At 36.4% G+C, this 15,183-nt stretch overlaps 1 protein-coding gene across 1 annotated transcript in view; it reads left to right on the forward strand.

The window, feature by feature from the left end:
- Positions 1-15,183, forward strand: part of SECISBP2L (SECIS binding protein 2 like) — a 55,232-nt gene that overhangs the window by 26,257 nt on the left and 13,792 nt on the right. The window contains exons 9-16 of the mRNA XM_020891339.2: positions 799-879; positions 1,409-1,576; positions 1,860-2,001; positions 5,151-5,320; positions 6,066-6,198; positions 7,814-7,976; positions 9,844-10,064; positions 11,017-11,171. Of these exons, the coding sequence (XP_020746998.2) occupies positions 799-879; positions 1,409-1,576; positions 1,860-2,001; positions 5,151-5,320; positions 6,066-6,198; positions 7,814-7,976; positions 9,844-10,064; positions 11,017-11,171 (1,233 nt within the window). The remainder of the gene's footprint in view (positions 1-798; positions 880-1,408; positions 1,577-1,859; positions 2,002-5,150; positions 5,321-6,065; positions 6,199-7,813; positions 7,977-9,843; positions 10,065-11,016; positions 11,172-15,183) is intronic.

Genomic DNA, 15,183 nt, shown 5'->3' on the forward strand with positions numbered 1-15,183 from the left:
TTGTGTCAAGACGGTGAACAACATCCCAGGTAACTCATTTGAATAACTCATTTTTGTTAACATAAAATTTCTATAAAATGGCTTAATAGTTGGGTTTTAAATATACTGGAGGCCAGAGGCTAGAGATGAATAATATGTTACATAAGCTTGATAATTGCCCTAAAGGACTTGAGAGTGCATCTGAAGTATTATATCAAGAACGGTACCTGTGGCAGATTTTTTATTTACCCTTAATCATGATTCATTCCATAGTTATATTTAAAGATATTAGATATAATTTTCAGTGTAAAGGAGGATATTGGTTAAGAAATTACTCTGAATAGGGAATTTATTTTTATTTTTTAACTTTTAACCTTATTGCTAGGTATATGTCACAGTGGGACAGGGAATATATTAATGAAATTCACATTAAGCCATTTCTTTAAAATCCAAATTACGTGAAATGTGATAAAATCCTTTTTGAATTTCTTTTTATTTACCTGACTACCTTGGGTAGAATTATTAATAAAAACGGAGATGTAGATACAGAAATCCAAAGGATGGATGTGTGGATATGTCCTCATCCTTGAATAATTATTATTATTATTGTTTCATCCTTGAATAATTAAATTAGCTTTGTGTTAGCCTGTGAGAAATGAGACTTCCTTTTTAAGACTGACTTAAAATAGTTCAATACTGAGTTAATTACTTGAGTTGATTACTTCCCCATTTCTCATTACTCTCAAGCATTATAAAAGGTTGTTCTTAAGAATTTATTGCTTTGGACTATGTTTTACTTAAAATGTGGAACTATTTCAGGATGAAGATGGATTTCGAGAACTAAGTGAGAATGGAAATGCTAAAGATGAGAATATGCAACAGAAACTTCCTTCAAAAGTAGTAAGTGACTTTTAAAAATGATAACTAAAATGTATGAATGTCTTTTGAGCCATGATTGTGTTGGAAAGAAATACTACAGGGAAGTATAAAGACTTGGGCAGATGGTATTGAAGAAACACCATATTTAGGACTGATTTAGTATTTTCAGCGTAGCCAGAACAGACACTGTCCTTTGAAGTCCATAGTTCCATTTCAGAGAAGTAAATACCATTTATTAAATGACATCATGCAACGTACAGTCCATGCTAAAATTTCCCCAGTTGTTACAAAACTTTACCTTGGAATTCTTTTGTTTTTAGTACAGAATCCAGATGGTTATATTACCTACTGCAGTATGCTGTTTTGTCACTATCATTTTCCAGTCTCCCAGTCTAAAATGGTCCTACCACCTCACTGTTCTTTATGACATTGAACCTTTTGAACAGTCTAGCCCAGTTATACTTGAGAACTTCTCACATTCTAGATTGTCTTTTCTTATGATTAGACTTTTATGGACTCAATAAAACATGTTTTTCTCTGGTTATCATAGTTGGATGATTTACCAGAAAACTCACCAATCAATATAGTTCAGACTCCAATTCCCATTACAACCTCAGTTCCTAAGCGTGCAAAAAGTCAAAAGAAGAAAGCTTTAGCAGCAGCCCTTGCCACCGCTCAAGAATATTCAGAAATAAGTATGGAGCAAAAAAAACTACAGGTATGTAATCATTTTTATGAATAAATATGGTAGTTTATTTGGTAGGTTTAGGGGAGAGGGTGGACGGAAGAGTGACAAATATCTTAATATCAAATATCTTAAATTGCCACTTTTTTTTATCTTATCGCATGGCTTGCAGGATCTTAGCTCCCTGACCAGGAATTGAACCCACACCCTCCACAGTGAAAGCATGGAGTCCAGACTGCTGGACTGCCAGGGAATTCCCTTAAATTGTCACATTTTCATAGTATAACAAAAATGTTTTCATATATTTATCTTGCAGGAAGCTTTATCAAAGGCAGCTGGAAAAAAGAATAAAACACCTGTGCAGCTAGATTTGGGGGATATGTTAGCAGCTCTGGAAAAGCAACAGCAAGCCATGAAAGCACGGCAAATTACTAATACCAGACCTCTGTCATATACAGGTAATATCATTCATCTGAGCAGTATGTTATTTGACTTTGGTAATATATTTTGGATATTGTTAATCTAAATTATATATACCTAAAAAAAAATCCAGAGTCTAATTACTCAGCAGCTCCTCTCCTGCCGCACTATTACCCCCAGTCTATCTTTAAAGGAGTGATCCTCTTCAAATATAAGTTCAAAACTCTCCAGTAACTCCTCTTTTCACTTGGAGGGAAGCCGGAGTTCCAAGTCATATCTCAGCTGACCCTCTTACCTTTTGCCCTTCTTAGCATTCTCCCTTGGCACACTCTGCTTTAGCCACTTAGCCCTTTGCTGTTCCACAGACACTTCTCATGTGCTCCTAGCTCAGTTCTTTAGGCTTGCGCTTTACCTGGAACGCTCTTCCCTCAGGCATCAGTATAGTGCGTTCCCTCAGGCCCTCTGGAGCTCTGTTCAGATTTGTCAGTTGGTTCATATCATTAACCAACTTTGAAGGTAGCAGTAAGGACCACAAGTAATTTGGCTCTATAACTGTTAAAGTATCCAATTTAAAACCACATGGCAAACCTAGGAGTTTTGATCAAATTTTGTGTGTATGTGAGAGAAAGAGGGTGGGATTCCGAGGGAGAAAATGATCTCGCTTTCTCCTGAAACAGTGTATTTTAACAAACCTCCTCAGAGTGAGGCTGAGCAGCTTTGAAGTGCTCTCTTATTTGCTTTCATAGTCTTTGTTTTAGAGGATGAGAAATAAGATAAAGGAAAGGGAAAGGCACCAGTAAAAAGCACTGATGTTGAGAGGCAGAATTGAATTTTCTGTTTCTTTTGTTCCTATATAAAGGATCTACTATTTTTAAACAAAAAGATAAGTAACAGTTTATAGCTTTAATTGTGTGTGCAAAATGTTTAAACCTATAGTTAATTACCCATCCACTATGAACCTTAGCTTAGAGTAACTGTTAATGAAAATAACATTGCGTACATCCCAGGCTTTAGAGTTACATGCTGTTGAGATAAGGAGAGTGGTGGTAACATCTTACTAAGAGCAAAGGAACCTGGGAAATGGAACTGAGAATTAGCAGTGTTCGGGGTCAGTGTGGTCTAGGGCTTGCATGCGGGGGCTTTGGATTTGAACTATCTCCTGGATCCTGTTCTTCCATGTATTTCCTTGGCAAGTTATTTAATCTTCCTGTGCTTCAACTTCCTCTTATTAAAATAGAGATAATACAGTACCTGCTTCAGGATTGTTTTGAGGGAGTAAATGGGATGATACATGTAAAGTGCTCAGTAACGTGTAACTAATTATTTAGGGGAAAAGACCATTAGTCTGTGATACTTCAAGTGGCTTATTATAACTTTGATTCATTTAACACATGTTAATATATACAAATGTAATTATCTACATGCAAAGCATGGTGTCAGGAACTGTGGAATTACAGATATGATTAAGATATGTCTGTGGTCAAGAAGATTATAGTGTAGTCAGAAAGACATAAACACAAAGCTCATAAAAAGCAGTGCTTTGGTGCCAGCAAAGTTTAATGAACTTATAGAAGAAAGAGTGATTTATGTCAACAGGACCATATGGGGAGGATGTTACAAATGACTTCATATGTGATTTGAACTGGACTTTGAAGGGAGAGTAAAGTTCTTGACAGGTAAAAATGAGATTAACCTCTAACCTGTCACTGTGTTTAAATTGGTAAGGGTTGATTACAAAGATATCAGCTTTCTTGGGAAGTCCAAAAGAAGGATGGGACAATGGCAAAGATGTAAAAGGATTTTGAGAAAGTTAATAGGATTTTTAATTGATGGAATGTGGAAACAAGTCAAAGATGACTCCAGACTCTCTGACTTAGAGCATTGTGTTGGTGGTAAGGGATATGATGATTCCAAATAGACTTAAGAATCATGGAAGAATAATTTTCTTGGAAAGAACAGACTCTGGCCCTGTTGTATTTGAAATGTAAGTTAGGGAGATCTTGGTGGTTCCTATTTAACATAGTTAGGTATGAAGTTCAGGTTAGATTAGAAGTCAGTAAATTTCAAATAGGGATGATTGTTGTAATTGGAAATATATAAGATTGTCAGGGGAAAGAAAATTTAGGATAAAAGATGTAGAACGTGTTTTAACGACTTAAAACACAGAAGGAAGAAGAACCAGAAAAACAGGTTTGAGAAAAAGTAAGAAAAATAGAATGGAATGTAACAGAAGATGAGGATAGACTTTTCAGAAAGAGGAAGGATATGGTCTTTGGTAACAAATGCTAAAAAGAAAAAAACTAGAGCAGAGTAAAGATTCAGAATTAGATTTGGCGATTGTAAAATTATATGTGATTTTGGCAATAGCAGTTTCAAGAAAGTGGGTAAGGCAGGGGCCAGATTATAATGATTTGAAATGTAATGGGAAAGCTGACTATTTGGAAGTTACAGAAAGAGAGAGGGAGTGGTGGTGCCTTAGAAGCCAGTCAGGGGGGAGGTTTTGTTTTTCATCCTTTCATGTAGAGATTTTAACTTTTTGGGGGGAGTTAGGGAAGAACTTGAAAGATTAAAGGGGAAAGGGATAGAGCAAAATCCTTGAGGAATTTAATCCTGAGATGGGATTGCTAGCAGAGGTGGTTGGTAAGCCTTGGGTGGGAGTAAGGATGCCTGCTGCCTCCTGTCAGGTGGCTTAAAAGCTTATATTGGAAAGCATCTGCTCAGGTAAGTAACAGGAAAGCTTTTCTGCTAGAGTGAGAGGATTGAGATGATTAATAGAGGCAAGGTTTACTGAAGGATGGGTGGTATGCACTGGAGAATGAGGGTAACGATCAGTCAGGCATAAATGAATTGCTTGAATAGTACTGAAGAATACAGCTGAGAGGGAAAAATCATCATTCTTTACCGACAGGCTGAAATGAGGAGTGACAGAGTACTTACCTTATATAAGGGTCATTCTTAGATTCATTAGCAATAAGAAGAGGTACAGAGTTTTGAAATTTCAGAGGTAGAATGGTTCTTTGGAGCTGTATCTGAGGGACATTGCACTGCCGTATACTGCTTCTGCTATTATGATGTCAGTTTTCCACAAGAAAAGGATGTTCTTGTTCTTAGACATTTATCATTAGAAATTTTTAAAGTGTGTGGAGTTGGCCATAAGAGTAAAACTAATGTTCTTGTTTGCTTTTAGTGGTCACTGCAGCTTCTTTTCACACTAAAGACTCTACTAACAGAAAACCTTTAACCAAAAGTCAGCCCTGTTTGACATCCTTTAGTTCTTTGGACATTACTTCCTCTAAAGCAAAAAAAGGAAAAGAAAAGGAAATTGCAAAACTAAAACGGCCCACAGCACTTAAAAAGGTAAATCAAAACTGGGGGATGTTTATTTTACAGGATAAATAAGTGTTTAAATCTGTTTTGCAAAGGTAGTTGTGGCATTTTAGCCAACAAATTATTGTGGAAAGTATGTTAAGCACGCATCTTCATGATGACTAGTTAGTTAATTTGAGGTTAGCATCTCAGCATCATGACTATTTTCCTGAGTTGACCAAGGCCCTGTAGAATGAGTTCTGTCTGTAAGGTTAAAGGAAAAAAAATTAAACATTTAGGTATCCAAAAACTTTGGACCCTAGGAATCAGAAGCCTGAGGTTCTAGTACCAACTTAGTACTTAGTGTTATGTTTTAGCAAACCTTTCTTACCTTCATCTTCTTCGTCTTTAAGTTGGGGATAATATCTGCTCTCTTTAACTCAGTTTTATTAGGAGGAGCAGGATGAGATAATACATAACCAAATAAATCTAATGTAACTCTGTGGTCTGGTTTCCAAGCTTTATTTTACCCATTTTTGGGGAAGCCCTAGTTTGTCAACTAGGATTTAAAGAATGAAGCAGATCTGGTTTAATAGCTGTAGTATTATATTGTCTTCCTTTATTTTGGATATAGTACTTCCTTCAGCTTCACTGCCTAAAATTACATTTACCTTTTTGCCAGTTTCCACGTAGCCAGACAAAATCCTCATGTCCATTTTTTAAGTGTATAATAATGAACATTTTAATTATTCAGTACATACTTAAAGAGTAATATAAGACTGGTAATGACTTTTAGGTTATTTTGAAAGAAAGAGAGGAAAAGAAGGGCCGTTTAACTGTGGACCACAGCGTTTTGGGATCTGAGGAACCAATAGAAATGCACTTAGATTTTATTGATGATTTGCCGCAAGAGATTGTTTCCCAGGAAGGTAAGATCACTCCTTTTCCCTTTCTTCTCATAAAGTGATCCAGAGTTTTTTAGTTGGTAGGTAACAGCACATCACTAGTTACTCTCCTAAATATGCTCCATGTTTTATCTAAGTTTTTTTTATGTTTGAGCATTTATTCAGAAGATGCTTCTGTAAGGAGATATTTACAGGAGGGGCAGGTGTTAATAGTAGGTCTGTGGCAGTTTTGGAGCTTAAATCCTGAATTTATTGTGAACTCTCATAATTATGATCTCACTAATGTCTCCTCTATAACTGTCACAGTTCCTTTTATTTTGTCTTCTTTTATATCCAGAACACAGTTGGCTATCTCTTCTTTGCAGGCCTACAGTTGACCCTTGAACAATGCAGGTTTGAACTGCCCAGGTCCACTTGTACACAGATATTTTTCAGTTAACTTTGTGGAGTTAACACACATGCCACAATGAGTAGAGAACTGTAAAGCTTACTGCACTACAGAGTCCAGTGGGTTGATAGGATTCAGCCCCATACAGCGGGTGGCCAGCGCATGATTCCAAATCGGACCTCAGGGAAACTGCAGATACCTTCAAAGATTTCTACTACTGTGAAAGAAAGACTTTGGGAGAGACCTGACTAGGTCCCTTTTTCTACTGCTATTTATTCTTCAAATTTCAGCAAAATATTTAAATCCGATTTACACGTAGATATAGTAGCAATGTTCCATTGGGTTTAGAAAAATTAATTTACTTCTAAGAATTGTTCCAATATATTTGGTTAGGGTTCCCCTTTACTCTCAATTAAACATCTTTCCCTTTGTATTTAGGTGTTATCTATTTATCCATTCATTCAACAAGTGTTTTTGAATACTTGCTGTGTGTACTGTAATAACTGGAGTGGGGGCGGGAAGCTCAGGAAATGTAATAAAGCTATGTAGTGGGCTGTCCCTGTTAAAGTAAATTTACAATCTAGCAGAGAGGTAAGGTATATATGTAATTTTGCAAATTAATGGACTGGACGAATACTAACTCATTTCCTGAGTTCATCTGTTTGAGAAGGAAGCAGTAACTAAAGGAAGCAATTGAGTCAAAAGATGACAAATGTGGCTACCTGAGCACAGGAGCAGAGACCAGATGAAAGAGAAACTTGGGTGGTGCTTGGAGAATCAGAAGTGGTGTGGAGGGAATGAGAGAGGTGGAATCATCATTGCTAGCAGCAATGGGAATTTTAAGGCAGTTTTTAAAAATTATTTCTAAGAAAGAGGTGGAAAAATAGAAATGTAGGAGACAGGTAATATGATCCGGAAAGAGGTGCAGAAGCAGATACGTCTCTTTGTTCTTCAGTTTAGATCCTCTAAGGGTACGTGTTTTAGGTTGCTTTGCCATCTCTCATCTTTTCTGTGAAGACGTATGGGCTGTGCTTGATTTTTTTCAGAGTATATTTTAAGACCTACTAGGAAGACTTGATATTTGTAGTATATGAGAAATGTTTGTGATAGGAACAATGCCCAACTTGGTAGCTTCTGGAGAATTTGAAAGTGATACAAAAGTTACTGCCATTCTAAGTTGTTTTGATTGGTGTAGGACTTTTCAGCATTTGAAATTTCTGAATTCTTTCTCCTCACCCCACTTCTCCACAGATACTGGACTGAGCATGCCCAGTGATACGTCCCTGTCTCCAGCAAGTCAAAACTCTCCATATTGTATGACACCTGTGTCCCAAGGCTCTCCAGCTAGTTCTGGGATAGGCAGTCCAATGGCATCTTCAACAATAACCAAAATCCACAGCAAAAGATTTAGAGAGTAAGTTTTAGTCTCTATTGAGGTTGAATAGTTTAAATATCTTGATTGTAGTTCTGAATTTAATATTGTTATTATTTCTTGGTGGGTTGAGCCAACAATACCAGAGATCTTTAAGTTCTTTCAGATTTAGTTTAACAGCTGGTTTTATTATATGGAAAACATTTTATCTGTGTTCATGTGAAAGTGATTTGACAATAAATATTCTTTTTATAGCAACTAGTGCTCATCCCTAGGAAATTTGGCCTCTTAGAGCTTATCTATAAAATGCCATACTATGACATTTTCCCTCTCCAGTACTTTTGCTTTTTGGTTCATATTGTCCTTCAAAAAAACTCTCTAATCAATGACAATTCTAAGACCCTACTATATGAAGTCAACCTATTACCTAAAGCTATTTGTTTTTAAGTATAGTATATTAGTTTTTAGTATATTTCTAAGTTTTAAAATGCCCATCTGTGAATAATCTTGAACTGATGGTCATTGCTCTGAAGGATTTGGGAATATGAACATTTGTATAGATGAATTAATTTTACCTTTATTCTTTCTTGCTTATGAAAGAATCCCAGGGTAAGAATAAAATGTGTGTGAATTCAAACCACATTGGTTTGTTCTGTTCCTTTTTTTTATATTACTGTTTTGATCAAATACTTACCACCTAGATTTGAAAAGTTAATTAGTTAAGTGTCAAATAACAGATGTAGGGCAAGTAAATACTTGGAGAATAAAATTTTGCTCATGTATGAAATAAACAGTTTGGAAGAAAGCAGAATAAAGAAAGTTGCATTTTTGGCATTTTATTCTTTAATTGCATTCCTTAATTTTGTGTACTTTATTAATCTTGTGTACAATCTGTCCGGTTGTATCTTCCATTCTGAAGTAATGTCATACTCGTAAGTATTTAAGCATTTTTCACATAAACATGAGAAAAACCTCCAATATTATTTTTTTCACTAGAAAAAGGCAAGCCTGGATTTTCCCACCATATAATGTTGTTTACAAGTGGCAATTTGCTGGCCCAGAGTTCTTAGATTAGAAATTATCCCAGTTCTCCTTGTTAAATACCTGCTTATGGTAGAGATTATGGATGAGAACTAGCAAAGTAGAATATATAAGTAGTTTACTTTCATGGGGCCGCAAAGGGTCGGACACGACTAAGCGACTGAACTGAACTGAACTCACTTTAACCTGAATGACTTCCTTACCCTTGAAATTAAGTACTGCGATGGCTTCGCACTTCTCTTCCTGTTTTCTGGGCTGTGGCTCTCTCACAGAGAGCCCCATTCAGTTGTTTCGCCCATTATAAGGGCATGTGACTTTTACCTCGAAGATCTCTTTGGTTTTGACTTCAATTTAATTACTGAATTCATCTTCTCTAGTCATAGATTTTCAGAGTTAGAGGGACCATTGACGCTGTCATCCCTATTTTTATGGTTCAGGAAGCCAGTGCCTGGAGAGTGATAAATCCAAGCGTGGATGATGAACTGTTGGTATTAGGCATTTGGTTAGCTTTTATGAAATCAATCTGTTTCCTATTAGAGGCATCCTTAGTATTCATTGGAATAAAATAACTTTATGCATTATCTCTTTACCAAAAAATGCCTGTTTTTATCTAATAGAAGGCTAATATTTGATTCATACCCTTAGGAATTTAGTAATTAGGTATTTATATAGTACTTCCCCGAGGTCTGTCCTTTACGTTAAAGCCAATCTGTTCTAATTCACAAGAGCTCTGTTATTTTTCTCATTGACTGAAGTATTTAGGAGATTTTAAAGACTTGGGTTTTTTGTTTTTTAATGAAAACCTGTTCCTGGATGTATTTTTTTCCTACATAATTTTATAATGACCTATTTTTGGTTTCCTTTACAGGTATTGTAATCAGGTTCTTTGTAAAGAGATTGATGAATGTGTGACTCTTCTTCTCCAAGAGCTTGTCAGCTTCCAGGAACGCATCTACCAGAAGGACCCCGTGAGAGCGAAAGCACGGAGACGGCTGGTGATGGGGCTGAGAGAAGTTACCAAGCATATGAAGTTAAACAAGATCAAGTGTGTGATAATTTCTCCAAATTGTGAAAAGATCCAGTCCAAAGGTTGAGCATTTTACTTCTGAAGTGTCTTGGTATTTCTGTAGTATAACTGTGGAATATGTGGTGACTTTTAAAAGTGGAAGCCATTTGTCTTCTTTAGGAGAGCTTAGGTATAAAACATAATATTGAATATGAGTAAAGAAAATGAAATATTTCACTTATTTCATTTTAATAAAATTGAGATCAGATTGTAAAGAAAATCCCCATTTTTGAACCCTGGTGAAGGATTTAGGTTGAGCCAACCAAGTGTCCCCTTTGTTGTAAAAATTTTTTCAGTAGAATTTATTTACAGAGGTAAAGAAATGCACTCTTACAAGTTTACTACTTTAAAAATTTTCACATTACCCTTGATAGCTCTTTTCTCTTAAAAAGAGTTAAGAAAAAGATAAAAGTGTCTGCTTCTGTTTATGGTGGAGATTTGTCTCAGAAATCAGCAGTAACAGAGGCCTTTGGGTGAGCCAGCACACAAGTACTTTGTACCATGTCATGCACCCTTTTTTGTCCTTTTTGATAATTGGAGTAGACAGATGCATCAGTAGCAGTAATAGGTATATTCTGCACAGGGGAGACATACTAGTAAAAACAGTCATTTATAATTGGTCTTCCTGCTTGTGATGGGGGGCTTACATGAGCTGAGAGATCAGATAAAAGGCATCAGCTACTATTAACAATTATAATTAATTTAAAAAATGGAAAGTATTAATTATATTGAAATTTGATTCCTGTTGTGCTAATCCCTGTGGAGAAACAAAAATACTGGCATTACAGGAATATGGTATTTAATTGGGGAGAAAGAAAGTATGTACCTCTATCCATAGATAGGAAAATGTGTAGAGCAGCCTAAGTGACCCCAAGCATCCATAGAATCCTTTGCTGCTGTGTCTTTTGCTTTAGCTCTAGGGTGCTGAAATAGCTTCATTTAGTAAATAACTAAAATAAAACCTATATGTCTCAGGTGGCCTGGATGAGGCTCTCTATAATGTTATAGCCATGGCACGGGAACAAGAAATTCCATTTGTGTTTGCCCTTGGAAGAAAAGCTCTAGGTCGCTGTGTGAACAAGCTGGTTCCTGTTAGTGTAGTGGGAATCTTCAACTACTTCGGCGCTGAGGTAAGACTAGACACAGCCCCTCGGTGCCCTCGGCCATCATCCCCACAGTACGTTTTCCTTGGACACATGCCAGTGTTGTGTTTGAGAATTTGCAGAAGTGATATGGTGACTCTCCAGGAATGAGTGGAAAATTCTTGAGTATTACATTTCCTTTTTTAGTGTTGGAAACATTTGTGTAAGTTAATCCTATAGCATTTTGAAAAGATTTTAGCTCATATTTCTGCCTCAGTGGGTTTTTTTTTTTTTCTAGGTTCAGCTATGTAGTACTTGATAATATATATAATTGCTGGGTAAAGATATCCAGTATTGTGTAATGTAAAATAGTTTTCTTCAGTTTATATGTTGGGTTTATTGTATGCTATTAGGAGTCAAGTGAGAAAAGAACCCTTTAATTTGGAGAGGATTTTCCTTTAGAAAACCAAATTCCTAAACCTGTTGAGAGAACAGTTCTTCACCTGTGATAGTTGTCTTCCTCTCATAGTCTGCTAACAAAAACTTTGCCCATTGGAGCTGCTAAATGATAAAGTAAATGTTACTTATTTAGACCAGTGCTTATTAACTGATAACATAAAATTGGTTTTTGTTTTGTTTTAATATGTGGGGTTCTTTTTAGTGTATCATTTGACTTTATTGTGATTTGTTACATTGACGTGTTTTCAGTTATATTTGTTTTAAATTTATACAATCTTGGAGAAGGAAATGGCAACCCACTCCAGTATTCTTGCCTGGAAAAGTCCATGGACAGAGGAGCCTGGCAGGCTGCAGTCCATGGGGTTACATGACTGAGCATGTGTGCACGAGGGTGGAGGGAGATGGGTTGGTAGCAGTAAAGTGGGAGAACTAAAATAAATAAATAAATAAATAAATTGTATACAATCTGGTGCATAAAATAAGACTTTTATATGAAGTTGAAGCTAAAGTATTTTGTGACACTGCTGATGAACAGTTTTCCCTCTTCTCAGCCATACTGTTTGTGTATATTTAAGTGTCTGTCTTTCCTTTCCAGTCCCCATATTTGTATAGTCCCATCCCCCTATTTATTCGGTTTCTCTCCCACTTCCCATTAAATTTTCTGTGTACCCACCTACTCTCTCTAGAGTCATGTAATTAACATTTGTGCTTGCCACAGGAGCCCGTGCTTTTCTCAGTTATAGAGTCAGCGCTGCCTTGCTGTAGTTCGTGTGTTCCTTCGTGTAACTGAATTCCTTGAGGGCAGGCCCCTTGTCTTTGTGTCTGACAACCTTTCATATTACTTGGGAACGAACAGGTGATAAATGTTTAATAAATTGTGTGGTAGATGTATATCTCCCTGCTGTGTTAAACTACATCTGAGGATTTGGATGATAAATAGCTCTATGGTAAAGACACATAGGCTCAGTGGTAAAGAATCAGTCTGCAGTGCTAGAGGGGCAGGTTCAACCCCTGGGTCGCGAGCATTCCCTGGAGAAGGAAATGGCAACCCTCTCCAGTATTCTTGCCTGGGAAATCCCATGGACAGAGAAGTCCAGCAGACTACAGTCCCCAAGGTCGCAAAACAGTCAGACACAACCTAGTGACTATAATGTTATAGCCATGGCATGGGAACAAGAAATTCCATTTGTGTTTGCCTTTGGAAGAAAAGCTCTAGGTCGCTGTGTGAACAAGCTGGTTCCTGTTAGTGTAGTGGGAATCTTCAGCTACTTCGGGTGCAACAACAAATGACATAATAAAAATGTATCGCTTCTCGGCCTTTTGGCTAAGATCAAGTGTAAAAATGTAGTCCTTTTTTGTTCACTGTTCAAGTTTGTGGACTAGGATCAAGATCAGGAAAAGTAGACATGTTTTTTTTTTTAACTGTATTGACTTCTTACTGAATTAGATGTATTAAGTTATTTGAATGCTTTTATATTATAAAATGTTTGCCAGTTTTATTTGTCCATTGCTTTACTTGCCTTTCCCATTGTGAGGTAGGTGGGTTACTGTTTACCAAACACCTTCAAAGAATGGAGGTCAAGGAAATACTGATATATTGTCAGGTTTGTCTACTGCAGTAAATATGGTAGCCCATCTAAATTAAATTTACCATCTAGTAAGACTAACCTTTGAATTAAGCTTTTGGTCTTTACACTGATACTAGAGACTTTTATTCCCTAACAGCTTCTCTCTTCAATTGTGTTTTCTTTTCTATCATTTTACTTCCAACAGTTTCTGTGTTTTATTGTATTATAAAACCAATGTAAATCTCAAAATTATGTACCATATGCCTGTTTTCTTTGTTGGCCTCACTTAAGTGCATGATTTGTTGAATATTGCCAAGAAATATTTATGACATGTTACATGTTTTTAATAGAGTCCATCCTCCTTCCCGTTTAAAATTAAGTAAATCCTGAATATATTTTTGATACTACTGTCACCTACCTCTCTTCAAAAATCAAAACAATTAGCAACAGTGTTTACTGTACCTGCTGCTGTAAAGCATTTAAGCTGCAGCTGGGTAAAGCATGCTACTTATGTTTTTTCTTCTCAGGTTTAATTTATAGAGATGTGTTTTTCCATAACATTATGGCACTTTTTTTTAAACCATGCTTTCATGTTATGGTTTATACTTAAATGACAGTGCTTTATTTAGAAAAAAATAGTTGTGTTGTACTTTTCCCCTATTTTCTGGAAACATATTTTATGTACATAATTGAACATATTCTTACAGGTAGCCAGATTGTATCTACCATCTGAAATTTTTTACTTAATGTGTGGGTATATATTTTGCATTATGATACTCAATCAAGACATTAAAGAGGAATAGAATGTTGTTAAATTGTGATGTAAAAACCAGTAAAAGGACTTTTATATAGCTCAGATGGTAAAGAATCTGCCTGCAATGCAGGAGACCCAGGTTCAATCACTGAATCAGGAAGATCCCCTGGAAGAGGCCATGGCAACCCACTCCAGTATTCTTGCCTGAAGAATCCCATGGACAGAGGAGCCTGGTGGGATATAGTCCCTGGGGTCACAAAGAGTCAGACACAACTGAGTGACTAACACACACACACACACACACACACACACACGCACGCACGCACAAGAACCACTGAGTTGTTCTTTAATTATCTTTTTGTGACTGTGGAAACATTCAGTATGCTTTAGATATTGTTATACCTCCTAGTTACTGAGGTACAATTGTAATGCTATATTAATTTTACCGTTTTACTAACACATGTGTGCTCCATTACTTACCATTTCACTGGGATTGATAATTCTATTCATGTTCATTCTGTTTTGCTGATGGAAGAACATCTAGTTAACTCTATATTGTATTTCTAGATTCTTTATTCAATTTTTATAATTTGCCTTTCATTGTTTTCAAGGCCCAGCTAGCCAAACACTAGCTAGCCAATCACTTGACTTCTGTTTGTTTTTTTTTTAAAGCATTCTTTCACCAAACATTATAGGGAGCTTTTAATTCCTATGGAGACTGCCATCTCCTTCTACATTCTTGAACATCACCCTGCATACACCCATTCTCTTATATTCAAACCCATATAAGATTCTTCACTGCTCCCCAAATAAGCCTTGAACTTTATTAAAGTCTGTGCCTTTGTTTATGGTTTTGCATGCTTGGCTAAAAATGCACTGTCTCCACCCCTGAATGCTGTGCCAGATTTTCAAGGCATATATCAGGTGTCACATTGCTTTATGAACTCTTCACTGATACCTAGCAGCTAGATGTTTCCTCCAAAAGCTAAACACTTTGTACATCTCTGGGTATTTAAGGTATTGTGCGTTATTGTCTCCTGTCCTCTCCTTTCAGCCATATAGAAGGTTCCTTGAGAGCAGAGTGGCTGTTCCAGTAGTCTGTCTACCCACTGTAGTGCTAGATGCTATAGGGTGCAGTTGTTGAATTAATAAACTCTGTTGAGTTAATAAACTCCGCAAGAACTTTAATATAGTGCATAATTTAGTGGCTAGTACTGCATTAAGAATTTGCTTCAGACTTGTGAGAATCAATAAGTTACAGAGAAAAAAGAAAATAAGT

This window comes from Odocoileus virginianus, chromosome 6 (genome assembly GCF_023699985.2).
Source record: "Odocoileus virginianus isolate 20LAN1187 ecotype Illinois chromosome 6, Ovbor_1.2, whole genome shotgun sequence".
NCBI classification, from domain to species: domain Eukaryota; kingdom Metazoa; phylum Chordata; class Mammalia; order Artiodactyla; family Cervidae; genus Odocoileus; species Odocoileus virginianus.